At 36.3% G+C, this 20053-nt stretch overlaps 1 protein-coding gene across 1 annotated transcript; it reads right to left on the bottom strand.

Annotated features, from left to right (window-relative positions):
• Nucleotides 1-5925: 5925 nt before the first annotated feature.
• Nucleotides 5926-14746, bottom strand: LOC149181809 (uncharacterized). Its single transcript, XM_089418398.1, has 5 exons — nucleotides 14455-14746; nucleotides 13361-14143; nucleotides 12471-12923; nucleotides 11872-12172; nucleotides 5926-6238 (listed from the first exon to the last, which is right to left on the bottom strand). Exons 2-5 carry the CDS (start codon nucleotides 13916-13918, stop codon nucleotides 6102-6104), a joined length of 1449 nt encoding a protein of 482 aa, XP_089274524.1. The 5' UTR covers nucleotides 13919-14143; nucleotides 14455-14746; the 3' UTR covers nucleotides 5926-6101.
• Nucleotides 14747-20053: the final 5307 nt, after the last annotated feature.

The following is a 20053-nucleotide window of genomic DNA, read 5'->3' as shown; positions in this document are numbered from 1 at the left end:
AATATTTTGATCTACATGATGTACAACTGTTACAAAAGGTACATATTGCATCTTTATATTTAGAACCGAATCATTTTTTATGGTATAAAAGGATTTTTTCTCGTAAAACACTTGTCACCTGGTCAATTTTCACAGAGGAAATGGTAGCATATTATGAGGATACAAAGAGAAACACCTTCTTTAGCCAATTGATAAATCTCAAACAAAAGGGTTCAATGAAAGAGCACATTGAGGACTTCCAAAAATTGAATATAAGGGTAAATGATATTCCAGAGAAGCAAAGGATTGATGTCTTCATAGGGACTTTAAAGGATAAAATTCAACATGAAGTTCGTCTTTGGGAACCTGATTCATTGGAGAAGGCATTCAGGTTGGCAAGAAAAATTGAAAGCAAAATTATGTAAACAAGAAATCCTACCACTCACAATTATATAAATGGAAGTGTTGTTGCTCCTAGCCTTCCACAAACTACAAGGCTGACACCACAACAATTGGAAGAAAAAGGAGAAAATGACCTTTGTTACAGTTGTGATAGCAAATACACTAAAGGTCATAAGTGCGCTAAGAAGAAATTATTTTACATTGATTGTGAAGAGGAGGAATAAAAGGATCAAGAAAAGTCAAAAGAAGAGGATATACACCAAGAACCAACCCCAGAGAAAGAAGAAATGAATCTGACCATATCTTGTAATGCATTGGTAGAAATTACCACTCCTCAAAAGATAGGGTATATCAAGAAGAAAAACGATAACCTCACTTTCACGCAGAATCAAATGAAACAACACGCAGATCAACATCACAGTGAAAGAATTTTTGACATAGGCGACTGGGTATTTTTACGACTACAACCATATAAACAAATGTCCTTCAAGAAAGCTAAGAAGGGTAATAAATTATCACCAAAGTACTATGGTCCTTATAAAGTGCTGCAAAATATTGGTACTATGGCATACAAATTGGAGCTTCTTGCATCTTCCCAAGTGCCCCTAGTTTTCCATGTTTCATGTGTAAAGAAGGTTATAGGTGACAAGGTCTTAGTTCAAACAATATTTTCGAAACTTGACGAGGAAGGAAAAATCATATTTGAACCTGGAGCAGTCATGGAAACAAGAACCCGACAGCTACGAAATTGATCAATTTCAGAGTATCTCATCAAGTGGAAGAACTTACCCGATGAAGATTCGACATAGGAGGAAGAAAATTTTATACAAAAGCATCCAAAATTACTCAAGCATTGAGGACAACACTTTTTGAAGGAGAGAGGCATGTTAGGTCCCTATACTACTAGTGTAGCCCCTTATTGTTATTAGTGTAACCCCCTTATGGTATTGTTGTGCCTGTGTAGTCCCCATGTTGTTATTATTGTACCCCATAGAAGCACACTATTATTATTATTATGCCCCTACAATGTTATTGTTATGTAGGCTCTAATTATATTGGGACCACTTAGACTCCTATATATAGAAAGGAGGTATTGTCATTTGCATCATCTAAGAATTGTTCATTTGTGTAATGTAAAGGAGGTTGCCCCCTCGAAGAGGCTGATTTCTAAGTCTATCCTTTCTATCTTTTTGTGAGTTGGTTCCATAACAAATAGAGGCTACGATGTGATATTTAGTAAGAGAAAGGTGTTCCTTTGTCACATAGCCATAGGACAGGTAAAGAGGATAGGGATTCAGGTGAAGAAACTCTACAAGTTGGAGGTAGAAGATTGTGTTTCCTTGAGCACAAAAGTAGATAAGGTGCAGAGATGAGACATCGGTGAGTTATGGCATAGGCGTTTAGGTCACTTGCATCATGGTGCTATGAAAATCATGCAACAAATTTCTATTGGTCTTCCCAAAGGTACATTAGAGCAAGTTGACACATGCAAAGGGTGTACTTTGGGAAAATTCACCAAAGCTTACTTTCATGGCAAAGATAGTTGAGCATAGGTGATCCTTGATCGAGTCCATTCATATGTGTGTGGATCATTCTCGACAGCATCCATGGCCAAGCATAGATATTATGTTATATTTGTTGATGATTTTCTTGTATATGTCAGATCTTCTTCATAAAGAAGAAAGATCCAACTTTTGCAAAGTTCTGTGAATTTAAAGCATTATTCAAGAAATATACTGGTAGGAAGGTTAAATCTCTCAGGAGTGATAACGGTGGAGATTATGTGTCGAATGAGTTTAAAAACTTATGTGCGGAAGAAGGAATTCGATGAGAGTTGACATCACCTCATAATCCACAATGGAATGGGGTGGACAAAAGGAAGAATAGAAGCATTGTAGGGGCAGCACAAACAATGTTGCATGATCAGGGTGTACCACTACACTTGTGGGTTGAGGCATGCAACACAGTTGTTTATTTGCATACAGAAACCCTAATCGAATTCTTGGGATGAGTACACTAGAGGAGGATTTCTCATGGAAGAGACCAGATGTGGGTCACTTCAGGATTTTTAGACTATCAGTATAGTTCCATGTGACGAAAGATGCATGAAAGAAGCTTGAGCCGACAACAGAGTTCGTGATATTTTTGGTACACTAATACACCTCATAACTATCGGGTGTACCTTCTGACTAGTAGGATGAATGTGGTTCGTAGGGATGTAAAATTTGATGAAGAGAAGGCCATGAGATGTTCCCTTGACAGGGAGCTTCAACTACATGCAGTTGAGGAGCTTTTATATCCTAAGGAGGAACCTCATATTGATGTGGAGTAGCCACATGCAAAGGATCTGGGAGTGGAGACATCCACTCAAGAAGAGTCTTCCAGAGATAATAGAAAGCACACCAGAGAGGCTTATAGGTTATTGTGTGATGTGAGATAGAATGTAGGAGAAACCACATCACAGCGCAGGCAGAGGAGGTCACCAGAGAGGTACACTGGATACATGGCTCTTATGAGCAGATGTTTTGAGACAGATCCATCTTCTTTTAAGGAGGTAGTGTAGAAACTAGTTTGGGTTGATGCCATGGTTGAGGAGTATGACTCCATTTTCAAAAATAGTGTTTGGTATGTGGTTCCAAGACCAGCGGACAAGTTAGTGGTGACTTCCCAATGACTTTACAAGGTAAATCAAGCAGGGGATGGTATTTTAGAGAAACATAAGGTGAGGTTCGTGGCCCGGGGATTTTCTCGGGTAGAAGGGATTGATTACGATGAGACCTTTGCTCCTATTACAAGGTACTCATCAATCAAATCCACTTTTGCATTATCAGTGCAGATGGGTTGGAAGATACATAAAATGGATGTAAAGACAACCCTCCTTAATGGCATGACTGAGGAAGAGGTGTATATTGAAAATCATGAAGGTTTTGAGACCTTTGACCAAAAGTCGCTCGTGTGTCGACTCAAGCAAGAATTGTATGGGCTGAAGCAAGCACCCTGTGCTTTGTACACCATGATTAATAGCTACTTCACCAAAAGTGAAGCAGATGTGAACCTTTACCATATTGTGGTTGAAGGTAAATGGTTGATTATTGTCTTATATGTCGACGATTTGATTCTAACAGGTGATGATAAGTTGATCAAGTCTTGCAAAGAGGATATTGTAAGAGAGTTCAAAATGAAGGACTTGGGGCTCATGCACTACTTTCTGGGCATGGAAGTATGGCAAGGTGATGGGGAATTTTTTGTCTCTTAGGGAAAGTATGCCAACGAGATACTGAAAAGGTTCCACATGGACAATAGTAAACCCATGGAGACTCCTCTAGTAGGTAACTAGAGGAAGGAGGATGCTACTTCCAGTGAAGTAGTGGAAGCTACCATTTATAGGTAGCTTGTGGGTTCACTCATGTATTTAGGGAACACATGATCGAGCATGTGCTATGCAATTAACCAGCTTATTCAAGTGATGCTTAGGCTGACCAAGCTATATTGGAAGGCGGCCAAGCATGTGTTGAGATATCTCAGAGGCACTACTTAGTATGGTTTATGGTAGAGATTGACAACGGAAGTGAAGCTTCAAGGCTTCACCGATGCATATCGGGTAGGGAGTCCATCTGACATGAATAGCACATCAGGAGGGATATTCAGTATTGGGTCAGCAGTTGTTTCTTGGTACAGAAGGAAACATAGATCAGTTGCACTCAATTCAGTAGAGGCAGAGTACATGGTTGCTAGTCAAGTAGCTTATGAGGCCATCTGGATGAGGAAGATTCCGGTTGGTTTGGTTGGTCAGTGGATGGATCCAACTGTGATTTATTGTGACAATCAGAGTTGTATCAAACTTCTTGAAAATCTAGTTTTTCATGATCAGTCCAAACATATTGATATCTGGTATCATCATCTTCGAGATTGTGTGCAAAGGAGGATTATGTTGTTGGAGTACATTCCCACAAAGGAGTAGGATGCAGATATATTAACAAAGGAATGGTCAAGATGTAAATTCAAGTTTCACAGAGAGGATCGAGGTAGCTGATAAGCCCTTTCTTGTTGAGAAGGAGTGTTAAAAATAGAAACAAGAAATTCCAATTTAATTTGTCCTTGAATTAATTGTGAGTTAAAATTGTAATTATATTCTCATAGCAACTTGTAATAGTTAATTAAGTTAAATTGACTTAATTGACTTATGAAATTTGAGTTGGAAGTCTATCTAGAGTCATGTAGATTGATCCCTAAATTTTACGGGCCCAGGTTGAGTTCTTTTGAGTTGTAATTAGATAACTCAGTCTAACTAAGTTATACTTAGTTAAACTAGTTCTAACTGCTGGAGGAACTATTAAAGGTCTAGTAGTGTAGTGCACCAGTGCACCCCCAGTACCACACCAACTAACTGAAGATTCACTCATAAATAACTCATGCATGTGAGGTCAAAGGAAGACCCAATTCAAATTAGAGTGCAGGGAAAATGTACTATCAGTTGTATAATTTCTAAGTTATACAGATGGTGCATGTAATCAGTTGAGGAACTATGTTTGGATTGTATAGTTATGGAGGAAGGATTTCCCAATTAAATATGGGCTAATTCTCTCAGGAATTGCACAAGGAAGTAGGGGCTTGGCAAGAAGCAGAATTGGCTAAGTGTTGGCTTGATCTGGCTTGTGAGGCAAAGAGTTAGATTGTACTAGAATAGGAACTGTTCAGGAGGAACAAGCATTGTATTTTCTTCTCAGATCTTCTGGTTAATGCAATATATATAGTTGTGGTTTTGTGCAGTGGCTTTCCCTAGAAAAATATTGTGTTATGTGCAACTGATATTCTTCCTCTTTCTGCTTATTGTTTTTATCACATGAGTTGTTGAATCTACAAAAAAAAATCTACAGTGCTATGATAATATGTGCATTATGGCCCCTACAAATTTAGCTCACATTTTAATGCATTCTCCCTTACACTCTTTGTGAGCTTTATGAAAATTTTGAACATGTTGGGATAGGTGTGTCATACACCTTGTAGTTTTATAGTAGAGTATTTATCTCAATGAATGTTGAACAATAGCAGAGAATTAATGTTGAGCAATAGTAGTGAGGCAATTAATTATTGGTGGTTCTAGCATGTAGAATTTCAAAACCATGAATGGTTTATGGCTTTGGGCATGAAGACTCTATAATGTATTGTAACCATTTTCTAGTTGTTAAATAATACATTCAATTTTCTTTGGAGTGTTGGGTTTTGTCTCCCAAAAAGGTTTTCCCTAAAAAATTGTTTTTTTAATAATTATATGTTACTATGTTATTTTTTACTACAATTGTGTTAATTTATTTTTCTATACATTATTTTCTCATTGATTAATATATGAGACACATCCCAGACCTCTGGGTCCTTTCATCTTCATGAGAAGGCCAAAGTATATGCATAATTGTGAAATTGATACACTGAAAATGGGAAATAACATATGTTGGTGGGAAGCTAAATTCCTGTAAAAGAAATACATGAAATAAAGGATCTCATTCATTCAAAAAGAAATACATGAAAAAAATTATTAAAACCACATATTGTAACATGTAGCATAAGCTCATGTTATCAAATGGTAGAATGCTAAATTATAGCAAAGAATTTCCAAGCATAGGTATTTAAATATACCTAGAAAATTACAAAGACAAATGACATGTCTATCCTTCACACTTGTAAGGGACACATGAAATAAATTATTCGCATGCCTAACACTCTTAAGAAAAGGCAATTGCTTTACTAAGTATCCACATTACCAATGAGAATTCAAAGGCAAAAAGAGTATGTAGTAAACCACGATCTAAAACAAATCCAAATAAAGTAATGCCTCCGCTGTTATGTTGTAAATATAATACTGCATACAAAAACAACCAAAAGAAGATAGTGATATCATTAGTAAGGTCTCCCATGCTTTGTAAATGACAAACACTTGAAAAAACTCTAAATTCTCAATATAATTATGACAATTTTATTTTTATATCCAAGTATAATGAGCTTTATTTTTGTTTCCTTAAATAAATGAAAATGTTACACGCACTCAAATGATTAGCATATAGATATATATGTTTAGACATATTGTCATATGATTACAATGATGTAAGATAAATATTTATTTAACATAATTGAAAGCAATTTCATAATTAATGATGTAAAAGTTTATATTTTCCCTTTCTAGTTATAAAGATGTTTCCAAAAGTTTCATTGTATGATGTGAATTTGTTCAACTCATATGTTTAGTTTAGAAATATATATTCCACTAAAATTACTTAGAATTTCCACCCATTCTTGAGCCTTTGTGCAACATTGCACCATTCAAATAAAATAGGCCACAATGAGAATGGATACTCAATGAAAAAATTATAATTTAGTAAGATTATAAATTATAATGTGCAACTTATATAACTTGTCACCTAATATTATTTATCTATAAATATATTCCTTATGATTACTAAATGGATGGAAATAACCATTAATTAATATCCATGAAGCATTGCATGCCTCTTCTATTCTTTAGATAAAGACTTATTCCTCAAATCATTTTTTTATATAGATGTATTAGGCATCTAAAATAAATAAATAAAATTAATGCTAGAAGACATATAAACGTAATTCTATTCAAAATAATTAACAAGATATAATTTTTAATATATGTAAATCATTTTACGTTTAAAATTTCTCATTCACCCCATGTTAGTTTTTCTATTCACTAACCTATACCATATAAACCTTTTTAATATTACACATATAAACCCTTTTAATATTACACATTAATATAAAATTGTGCTTTCTAAACCCAAAAAAAAAATTAAGCCCTATGAAGAAAATATACACACAATAATACATATATATCTATTATCCAATCAACTCATTAGTCTATCTACTAAAATTATAAAAATAATATATCCACATATTATGATTTTTTTTATTCTATTAAATATAAATCAGGATCTACATAGCTCAAAAAGCCTACACTATATAACAAATATAAAATTAAAAGAACTAAAAAATAATACAATTATATATAAAATTTGATCTTATCACTTTATTTAATTTCATTTAAAAATAAATAAATTAATATTTATATTAGTCAACAAAATATAAGCATTCCGAGATAACAATATCTAAAGAGTTTTAGAAAACACCCTACTCTATTCGAATAAATTTAGAAAACATGATCACAATATGACATTATAAACTAAAAAACTTTTATCATGTCATACCATTATTGTAAATTCACAATATTAAAATATTAATTTACTCATACACAAACAATTTTAAATGTGTAATGGCATCTCTAATTATTTTATCATATTAATTATCTATATAAAAATGGATTTTTGAAAATGTTATCATAAGAATGGAGAGTGTGTGCACTATGAAACTCTACAAATCTAAAAGCCAAACTAAACATGTATATATCATATGTGAGTAACCAAACATGTATATGATATATACATATATATATTCTTGTATCTTATATGTGAGTATATATATATGTATATTGTAGGGGAATAAACTTATATATATGTGTTATATCTAAATATATAGATGTGTTTTATGAGTATTTATATGTTTAATCTTAATTCATTTAGCTTTCAAACAAATTTGAATTTTATATTTAATTTGATAAATTTGAAATATTTTAAGTTTTCACATTTTTAAAATTAATTTATGATATTTAAAATTTTGAAAATTTGAAAAAAAAAAATTACTTTACGTGAAAAGGAAAAAAAAAAATGCATATAATATTATGAAAAAATGAAACTTATAACTTAAAACCCAAGCTAAAATTATAACCTAAAAAGTCAACCGTCCAAGATTAAAGATAATATGGCAGAACTCCCTAATTGTAGGAATATTGTGACTCCTAAGGAAGCCAAAAGTTTTTATTATGATGACCAAGAAATATTGCTACACCAAGGGCATATAGGACAATGGAGATTGTATCAATCTCCATTGTATCCATGTATAAAATGAATCAATAGAATAATTGGAGATGGAAATGTATAAAATTTCAAATTATAATATTCGTTTTCAAATCACAAGTTTGGGTTATTAGGTTAATCAAAATTTTGATCTTATGGTTAGGAATTAACTATGTGACATATTTTCTTTTTTTCCTTTACGTCATTAGGTAGATTTTTTTAATAATAAATTCTTTACATCTCTAAATTCATAATTATGTTTTCATAGTTAACTAATCTGATTATAAATTTACATGTTATTAATCACTTATCATACCTAATCATTGTTGATAGTTCTTATGCCATTCCATAATTCATGGTTTGCTCAAACACCTGACGCCTATCTTTATAGCATCAAGCATATGAACAACAAAGTTAATGTGACTTGGCAGCACTACACATAATGGGTATGTTCATATGTAATGGTATGATTACATATGGATTTGCCTCATGTTCATATGTAATGGGCATGGATTTGTCTTATGTTCATCAGTAATGGGTATGGTTTTTGCTTTGATAAGTAGTCTAATTAGTTGAAGCTTCTTACCAAGTTTTGTGAGTTCAATTTTTCTTGTGTCCATTAAAATCAAACTCAAATACAGCCCTTTCAAATAAACTAACCTAAAAAAATATTTAAAAAAAAACAAACCAAACTAAAAGTTATTACCAAACAAATAAAAAGAGTATTGTATTCCACAATACCTTCCAAATACGAGCACCAAATAAAATAGACGAAGGAAATGCCACATTCCTGAGTAAAAAGAACAACACAGCAAAACGAGTATTGTATCCCACAATACCTTCCAAATACGAGCCCCAAATAAAGTAGATGCAAGGAAATGCCACATTCCTTCTCAATTTTGCCCAGAATAGGAAAAGAACATGATTGGCAACCCAAAAAAAAAGGTCACTCTATCGATACAGCTCACCGACCTAAGCAATTGAACATTGTTTCCCAGCAAAGACGTCTTGAGGAGCCAACAGGCTTCCCAATATAGTGAATCCACTGCCTCGTCCAGCATAGCATGAAGTTTGTACCAATGCATCTCTCTATTGGCACTTCATGTTGGAAAATGATGAAATCAAGAGCCAAATCCACGAAGTTCATTGATCAAGGTTTCATTCAACCCTATTTGGTTATGGACCTTATTATAGAACCCAAGATAGATTGTCCTGGACTACTGAAATTTACTAATTCATGGCACAGATCTGAACTCTCTGTGAAACAAAATCCTAACAGAAGCCGACCAAACAGCTCTCAAAGCTGCTGACTGTGTCTACTCAAACTCAAGACAGTAACCTCACAGGTAATAAGACCGTATAAGCAGAAAATTAGACAATCAAACTCTGTTTAAATCTGCATATAAAACGGAGTTCTGGAAATTTATGGCAGCAAGAAGAATTTGAACTCTCAATCCCACATGCTTCTATTAAACTCATAAAACAAAAATTACAGCAATCTGCTAATCACTAAAGAGAACCAAATGAAATAATGACTCATAAACTACAAAAAACTAATAATAACATAGGGAAGTTCGGACAAGTCTGCATGGGAACCTTATCTAAAAACTATCGCCTAGCTAAGAATAGAGCTCAGCCAAGGATAGATTGCCCCAACTGGACTAGACAACAAATGAAGGCATGAGCTTCTCCTTGAGAATAGTGCCCTCCTAGAATAGATAATGTTATGCCAAAAGGTACCTAATCTAAGTCTAGCCTCAACCTGGAACAGCAGTTCACTCACACCTAATAACAGAACCTAATCTAAAATTAAAAAGAAATCACCTCTAATTTGATAATAGCAACTATATTTAGAACTACTCAAAGCCTGCTGCATTACCCTCTATTTTTATAATAGCAACCATATTTAAAACTATTCAAGTCTCCTGCATTGCCCTCTATCTCACAGCCCATATAATCTGCCACTGCGCTTCATTAATACTTGTGTCCTCCACACTTAAGGCGTCTCTCATGCTGTGCACAAACCCGGAGGCTAGGATCTGTACTAGCCTGCTATCTCCCCTTAAGCATGCCAACTCTGCTGGAGTTAGAACAATGACAGAGCAATCACAAATAAAAGCTATCATCGACTACATATATATCAAGATTTGTTATGCTCTTCCCAATTCTATACAAAGATACTCGACCTCAAATCCAACCATCATCATTAGATATTGGACAATGGAATCACAATTTAGGGGCTTTGATAGGAATTTATTGCACGACCCACCTAAGTGTTGCTCCATGCAAATTGGACCCTAGATGTGTGAGGTGTTACAATCCGGAGGCTATGACGTGTCATAATCCAGAGGTTATAATATGTCAAATCACCCACCATTGATGTTGAATAAAGTCAACTGGCATACCAAAGACACTGCTTGACATCAAAGTTCATCAAAAGCCTGGATATCAATCATTTCACTTCCTCTTTTATGTCTAATTTTGATTCCAATATACATGACAAAGATCCAAGTTCTAACCTAAATCTCCTTGTTTTTTAAATGAACTTCGATAGTTTCAATTGGCACAATCAATGCAGTTTATGCTCTTACATTTTAACCTAATTCCTTCTCAAGTTTTAGTATGTACATCCCTCACCAACCTTACCCAAACACCTAAAGTCATAGCCACATAATAACTTCAAATAAGGGAAAGCCCTACCTTTTTTCTTATTCTAGTCAAAACAATAGCTGATGCACAATGGACTTGACTCATGCAGTCGTGAGAAGTATACTTTCTCAGGAAACCAATCTCTGGCCGTGTCCCATTCAAACCATCTCACAGCAACTTTGTCTTGGTTTTCTTTCACAGAGATATAAAATAAAAAAAAATAAAAAAAATTGAACAATTAGAGGTAAATTTCAAAATTTGGGCATCAACATACTTCCTGAGTTTAGAATCTTAGAATATTTCCCTTTTCTTTGTAGGCATGTGTTATGTATAGAAAAAATTATCATAAACTGGGTACAGAGGCCAACAAATTCATAGCTCTATAAAACCGACGAAGAGCCAGATGAGTGCAAAAATATACTGATCCATAGATCCGTACAATACCACACGCTAGTTTGGCAAGTTCAAAAAGCGCATGAGGTTGCAGTCAAGTAAAAAGCTCTTGAATGCTTTATGCATCATTTGGCCTATAACGCCTAGCAGGGTTGGAATTTGGAAACAGGGTCGCCCCGCCATTTTGACTGTCTACAATAGTATAAAACAATTTTTGCCTTTTCTTTAACTTTCATGACGCGTATGTCACTGTTTTGGCCGTATCTGATGGCCAAAATGCCTCTGGCAACTTGGCCATCAAATTGCATCTCTGATGGCAAGTTTACTTTGACTCAGCAGAGGAATTAGCTAAGAGGGTCTAGGAGAGGTTGACTCCGTTATTGTTATTTCAGTTCTAGCAAGTTCTGAAAGGATTGTAAAGTGGTAGTTTTTGTCCCCAATCTTTTCTCTAATCTAAAAGAGAGCGTTCAACAGAAAAACTATAAGAGAATGAGCAGATATGAAGGGTTTGACGGCTTACCAAAGGATTGCCTCATTTGGAATGCTGCTACTGCATCCTTTGAAGGAAACATGAAAAACACTTCTGACGAATCTGAATCACTATCAGATTCTGATCTGGAAAAAGGATTGATAGCTCTGGACTCCTGCCCCAAAGAGTCTGGGAAACCTGCTTTTGAAGAATAATACGCCCCGTGAGAGGTGCAGGTGGATAAAGAGTGCCACCTGGTGGCAATGGAGACAATTCCTTGAGCTCTGTGGGTGATCCTTGCAGCTTCCACCAAACAAAGACAGAAACCGGTGAGCTGAACTGCAGAGCAAACCTGTTTACATTACATGCAGGAAAACTTTGAGACAGCTCTCACTGACGATCTCTTTGGCCAAAAACCAATAGATTAAGCTTCATCAATAAAAATTATAGATGTAAAATAAGCATAAAGTTATGAAGATTAAGTGCAAAATCTTAGTTCGTTCACTAAATTTTTTACCAAATGAATAACGAAGTATATTCAGATAAAGAATTGCTAAACCTGCATCCAAAGTTTACAATAATTGAACACAAACTGAAGCAAATTCAAGAAAGATGGAAAATATATTGCATAGGCGAGGAAGAGAACTGACCACCAAGTCTCCTGCATTTATAAAGTTGATCCCTGACGATGCAGTTAACATCAGCACAAGTGCTGTTAGCTGGCTGATGCTAATTGTAAGCAAAGATGCCAGAATAAACATGCGGAAACGATGACTGGTAACAAAAAGCTGATGTCTGATTCTCATATGCTCTTTTAAAAGTAAGTGGACATCAGAGCTATACTCTTCTAAGAATTTTTTGTAGCCCTCAAATCGAAGAATTTGCAGATGGCATGTAAGACGGAAAAGCACGCATAGCAACAAAAAGACGCCCGTTCTATATAACCACGAAATTAGAACTGCCGCAAACATTATTGAGTTGCTCAGAATCCGACCATGGACATAAGGAATTGTAACAGTTACCGATGTAAACCATAGAATGTTGTGGAGAAGCTCAACAAGAAATGATGGCAAGAGAATCCATGAGAGAAGTTTGAATGAACTCTGTACAAGCAAAATAAACCGTTTTAATGTCAAAGTAGTTCCTTACAAAATTCATATAATTATGTCCTGATCGACAACTGAAGTTAAATCCTTGAATGTCAAAGTTTTATTCTTGGCAGTAAATCAACTGCAGTGACGCCTAATCTTATTGCTTTCATCTGTTTGAAGTTCAAATACTCTCCATAAACCTATTAATATTCTTCCTAAGAGTAAAATTAATTCCACGAAAAATGATTAAACTCTTCTTCAAAGACAGATAGTTTGCTGGCACAAAGAAGTTGTGATACTACTAGAAAATCATGGAACAGAGACATGCACTTTCTTATTGGAAGAATTGCATTCCACGGGCATCCTGCTATAAGTCCATTTATATAAATTAGTTTCCTTATTCTGGAATATGTAGCAGCATTGTCAAACAATTAAATGAAAGTACTTACATCAAGCTCTTTCGTGTACCCTTCCTGCACCTTTGGCATGTCATCACAGAGTTGATCCAAGAACAAGAATTTCCGAAGGCCGTATCTTCGCACATGGCGCGAAAGATACAAGAAAGCAATGGCAGCCAAGGTAGATTCTGGTATTTGAACTATTTTATCATAAGCATAGCTGTGTTTAGCTTTACAACTAGGACAAGTGACAAGAATAGAACTGAGGACAGGGACAACCAGAGTGAATATTATGAACACAAACCACGAAAACGCGATATTCAGTTTGGTAGATTGATCAAGCCCCCAAAACCGAAGGCTTGTTCTGAATTGCCTCAGCTCATCTTCTCGGCTGGATTTCAGTCTTTTGTAGTTCTTCTGCAGCAAGGAGGGGGGCCTTTGAATCGTGGGACCAGAAGCATCGCGATTTGAAATATCGTGGCGAGCTATTATGCCGTCTTCATAAGTATACTGCTCAGATCCGGGACCTTCACCTTCTTCTACATTCTCAAAAATTGCGTTTTCATTTGCTAACAATGAAATCTTTGTATCTCCATCCCTCATATCCATACTTTACAGCACTGAGAAATAAGCCTTTAAATTCTTAAATACCTCCGTATGTCAAACGCAAGCCAGGGCTCAATTTCAACGCTAATCGACTATCCTGGAACGAGCTCTGACTGCGTTATTGTCAAAATGCAAACATATCTTCCAATTTTAGCTCTCTTCAGCCAAAACTAATGCATTCCAGCGTAAAAGCATGGTCGAATTCAGCACATTTGCTCGCTGATTTCTCTACAAATATGCACATCAATACAAGATCAAGGTTCTTGAGATCAAGAAATCAAATTAAAATATTTTAATTTACAATAAAATAAAATAAAGTTGATTCAGCACCTTCCAGTTGGAAATAAACATCTAAAGCAAAAGCAAAACATACTAAAGCTTCGCATTGGCCAAATAGACATGTAAAGAAGGCAAAATGCATCACTGTTGCTATTGTTTTTTAATTCATGTGAAGGAATATCATTTCTTTTACTCTTCCAATTGATTGAAAAAAATAAAGAACAATGGAACAAAACGCAGAAAAGCTAAAGAGTAATCACCGATGTGCCGACTTGAAATATTCCTTCGATGCTTTCGCATTCCTGCAGCTGCTTTAGACCGACTGCTGCTTTAGACCGACTGGAATTTTAAATGATAATATATTTCCCCTATTGAATTAGGATTGCAGTAGTCTGCATCTTTAATCAACCTCCTTTTGCTTTCTCGACCTGGAAACTGCTGCTACCAGGATTTCTTTTTTCTGTTTGTCGACGGGACAAAGTCGACAGAAGAACCAGATTCTGAACATAAACGCTAGATTGACGGCACAACCGATAAACATCGAAAACTATTTTTTGGGTCGCAATGCGAGTGTTTGGAAGGATATTTGATTCTTCCAAACGATTATGGATTCACCGGTCCACCCCGTGGGTCGATCTTATGATCTCTTCGCGTCAATCCCCTGCGAGTATAAATCCTTTACGCTTGGAGTTGAATTTCTTATGTGTCTATGGCAGTTCGAAATCTCCATAAAATGACAACAATGAGTTATTAATAAAAATGTAAGGAAGCGGAAACATTCTAGTGAGTTAGTTATATATGATTATGATTGGGATCATAAAATAAGGAAAAATTTCACAATACCCGGGATACCGGTAATCTTTTCATTAATTAAAAAAACAAGTTTAAAATGTAACTGTTAATCTTTTCATTAATTAAAACAAGTTTAATATGTAACTTTGTTGTTTGGTACTGGCTTTTTATTTAAAAATAAAGAGTAATTGACAAGCTGATTGAAGAAGTTATTCATATAAGTTGTTTTGCTTTCATATAAATCGCAGTTAGAGAGGCTCCAAAAATCCTGAAGCGTGAAACATTTGGGTCTTTCCCCAAGAAAGTCTCTTTGGTGTAACCATGTCAATAATCTGATGAGGATTCTGGCTCTGCAAATAGATTGTTGTGTTGAATGCCTCGGCCAACAAATGCAGAGGTAGCCCTTGACATGCAACATCGTCCTCGCTGCTCCCACAATTCTATGGTTTTTTCTCTCAGCCACCCCATTATGTTGTGGGTCGTGGGGTGTTGTCAACTCTCGTCGAATGCCTTCTTTTGCACATAAATTTTTAAATTCATTCAACACGTACTCACCTCCATTATCACTTCTAAGAGCCTTCACCTTTTTGTCCGTTTCTTTCTCAACAAGTGCCTCAAATTCTACAAACTTGGAGAATGTCTCATCACTCTTCCGCATGAATAAGAGCCAGCACTTCCATGAGAAGTCATCAATAAAAATGATAAAATATTTGCCCCTGGCAGTGGAGGCTATCGAGAGAGGTCCACAGACATTAGAGTGGATCCTTTGAAGGATTGCATGTGCTTTGTTGTCCTGATCATGGAATGTGGATTTTGTGTACTTCCCCAAAGTATGTCATTTGCATACATATTGATACTCAAGTGCTCCTTTGGGGAGGCCTATGGTTATCTACTACATGATCTTCAAAGCGTCATAATGCAAATGGGCAAGTCCTCTATGCCAAAGTTCACCGGCATCATGGCTCTGCACCTTCTCCACTTTTGTGCTCAATGTAGCACAATCCTCCACATCTAGCTTGTACAACTTCTTCACATGAACCCCGATCTACTTCACCTGTCCCATGGCTATGTGTCTCAGGAATGCATTTCCTTTGCTGAAGATTACATCATAACCACGGTCTTCCAAAACTGCAATAGAGACGAGATTTTTCTTTTGGCTGAGAACGAACATGACATCCTTGAACCTGAGGGGGGAGCCTGACTCCCTCTAAAAGGTGATTGTACCAATCCTGATCATGCTATACCTTTTGTCATCCCCCATCTCAATGTGCATCTACAAATCGTTCTCTTCCACGTCAATGAAAAAATATTTATTGTCCGTCATGTGGAACGATGCACCTGAGTCCGAGTACCACATGCTCCCCATCACCGTGTTGATCATGCATGCAATGACAGTAAATTCAAGCTCAAACTGTGAAGCTTCACCTGCTGCTCCTCCTAAGTGTTGGAATTATGGCTAAAGTGTTGTCCTTGATGGCAACCCATTCAGGTGATAGATCACAGTACTTCAAGTCAGCAACAGAGATTGATGATCAGCTATCAAATATTGAAGAAAATAAGGGGTACGCAGGTACACCTTACATAAGGTGCGTACACGCAGGTCAGTGTTACATAAAGTGCGTACATACCCGCAGTTATCCCGTTCAGGAGGTGCGTACCCCCAGTGCACACATTTCAAGGCAAAGAAATTCACATGTGGGGTTTTCTTATGTTTTACTCTTGGTATTTAGCCGACGGTATTGTGTTATTATGGTGTCGGCCCGTGGTATTGATCCATGATTTAAGGAAGAGCTTTCCTATATAAAGCAAAGGAGATCATTTGGCTTGAGCATGTTTTGGGTTGAATATCTTATGAGGGCTAGATCTGGTCTAGATCTAAATAAGGTGAATCTATTGATGGACTGAGATCTCTCCGGCGCATGTTCAGATCTGTAGATCTAACTGTCTGGGTTATTTCTGAAGTCCTGAAATCATCTATGCCCGAAGGTACGCAGGTACAGTGAAAGAAAAGTGCGTGCATACGCAGGAACGAAGTGTTTCAGTGCGCCGGTACGCAGGCACAGAAGGGTTTCAGGTGCGCCGGTACGTAGGCACAGAAGGGTTGCAGGTGCGAAGGTCCGCAGGCAGTTCAATGGACCCAGAGCGAGGTACGCAGGCAAACAGTTGAGCAGGGTGCGTACTATAAGCAGGCAAACAGTTGAGCAGGGTGCGTACTGTAAGCAGGCAAGCAGTTGATGAGGGTGCTTACGGTAAGCAGGCAAGCAGTTGAGCAGGGTGCTTACGTAAGCAGGCGAGCAGTTGAACAGGGTGCTTACTTCTCTTAAAATCTTTGTTTATCATTGCTGTGTTCTGGGTTTGGTCCTATTATTGTTGATCTGGTTACTACAGTTGACTGGGTGATTCTCTTATACTTGATGATCATTTGATGCTTATGGATCCAGTTTGAAAATTTATGAAAAGTGGTCCTTGTAAGAAAAGAAGTAGGGGGTTGTAGCTCCCTTCCAGGAGAGACTGGAAAACGAGAGAGAGTTGTAGCTCTCTGCAGGTTGCAGCCTGCGTACTGGTAAAGGACTACACCAGTACAAAACCATTGTAAAAGGAGTTTCTAATTTGAAAGAAGATAGAGACATATTGCAGCAGGTTGTGTTCTTTGGTGTGACTATCTGTTTTCTTTGTTCATGCTCATTATTTTATGGTACTGACATGCAAAACTAATTCAAAGAAAAAATAAGGAAGAATTATTAAAAGAATTAGATAATACTGATTCACCCCCCCTCTCAGTATTATTTCCAACAATTGGTATCAGAGCAGGTCCTTCAGAGAAGCTTGATCGCTTGAAGGTAGATCGTTCATCATGAGCAACTACGAGAGAGAAGCATCAATCAGGCCACCAGTTTTTGATGGGACAAACTTCAATTATTGGAAGGTAAGAGTTACTACCTATCTTCAATCTCTTGGTACAGAAGTTTGGGACATCGTAGAGACAGGCTACGCTTTTCCTTCAGCTACTCCTACAGATGCAGCCGAGAAAAAGAAGTATGAAACAAATGCGAAAGCAGTCAGTACTCTATTAGGATGTATATCTCAATCAGAATTCATGAAGGTAATGCACTATAAATCCGCAAAAGAGATATGGGACAAAATTGTCACGAGCTATGAAGGAGATGAACAGGTAAAGCGTGCTAAACTTCAAACTCTCAAAATTCAGTATGAGACTCTCAAAATGTATAATGATGAAAGTGTGGCTAACTATTTTCTTCGGGTAGATGAGATTGTTAATTGTATGAAAAATTTGGGTGAAGAAATAAAAGAGGCTATTGTGGTTGAAAAGGTTCTAAGATCATTGTCCCCCAAGTTTGAATCTAAAGTATCTGCAATAGAAGAAAAGGAAAATCTACGAATTCTTACTATGTCTCAGCTACATGGAATTCTAACTGCTTATGAAATGAGAAAGGGAGGTCCATCAGACAGAAGAGAAGCTGCTTTCAAGGCATCAGGCAAAGGAGATTATTATGAAGCAAGCCACGTCCCAGAAGAAGAGGAAGAAGAATCAAATTTTGTTAGAAATCTTCAAAGGGGTTCTGGAAGGTTCAGAGGTAAGTTACCTTTTAAATGCTTTGCTTGTGGAAGAGTAGGTCATTATGCTGCAAAATGTCCTTATAAGGATAAAGGAAAGGAACTTGCTAGATGGAACAAGAAACAGAATGCAAATAAGAAAAGCTACTACACTCATGAAGATAGTGATGGTCTATCAAACAGTGATGAAGATGAACAAGGTAATGAATATAAGTTGTTAATGGCATTTGAAGATGATGATTATATGGATGCTATAGATATGGATAACCTTTATGATGAAATTACTAAACTCAAGAGATGTATAGAAGAAAAGAACATGATCATTGATACTCTACAATTTCAAATTGATGAAAAGGAAAAACATCTTGAAAAATTAGAAGGTGAAATTGTTGGTCTTAGAAAAGAGATTGAGAAAACAAAAGCTATTAATCTCAAGTTTGTCAAAGGATCTGAAACTTTGGATGAGATTATCAATGTGCAGTGGTCTCCACTAAACAAGACAGGTCTGGGCTATAATGGAGAAACTTCTCAAGCATCCACCTCAAAAAGTTATCTTGATGCAGCGAGAAGAAATGAGCAAAATCACAATGAAGATCATCAGGTAAAGCAGGGACGAATTACAAACAGAAACTATCAGGGGCAATCCATCTTAAGGGTGAACAAAAGCTACAACCAGCCACAGGTAAAATCTTCTCAATTTGGTTCAAGAATAGATGACAATAGAAATTACAATCAATTGGCTGGTAGATTCGATAACCGCAGAAGTTTCTTCAATGGACAATGTTTTTCTTGTCATAACTTTGGTCACAAAGCAGCTCAATGTGTTGCATATAAAACAATCATGACTAGGGAAGCTCAAAAACAAAGAAGTATGACCGGGATTACAAAAAGGACATATAACAACTTTTCAGTTCTTGAAAATGAAGTTGAATGTTCTATTTGCAATAACTTTGGTCATGAAGACTCTGAATGCAGGAGCAGGTTTCAGCAGAAAAAGGAACAAGCCTCAAGCACCAAAACATGGAGAATAAAGGAACCACAAACAGAAAGATGTGGGATAGCATTTTATGCAGAGGGATAGGAAAATCTATGGTACATTGACAGTGGATGTTCGAAGCATATGACAGGTGATAAAGAAAAACTTGAGCCATTTTCTGCTCTAGAAAAAGGAAAGAAAGTCTCTTTTGGAAATGATACTCCTGCAACTATAAAAGGAAAAGGCATTGCTCAGTTAAAAGAAAAGGTCAAGGCTGGAAATGTTTTGTATGTTGATGGACTGAAGCATAATCTTCTAAGTGTCAGCCAGATGTGTGATCAAAGAACCGAGGTTATATTCAGATCAAATGGATGTCTTGTTCGTGATCTTGATACAGGTAAAACAGTGATCAAAGGCAAAAGAACTCCAAATAATATGTACATATTTGAAGAAGGACAACAACAATGCTATCTGAGCAAGGATGATGAGCACTGGTTATGGCATCGGAGGTTGGG

The sequence above is a fragment of the Pinus tabuliformis genome, chromosome 3_2 (genome assembly GCF_031772625.1).
Source record: "Pinus tabuliformis cultivar Carrire ecotype Pingquan chromosome 3_2, CPIR1, whole genome shotgun sequence".
Taxonomy (NCBI): Eukaryota; Viridiplantae; Streptophyta; class Pinopsida; order Pinales; family Pinaceae; genus Pinus; species Pinus tabuliformis.
Note: the sequence above shows the minus strand (reverse complement) of the source record. Positions and strands in the feature narration are given on the sequence as shown.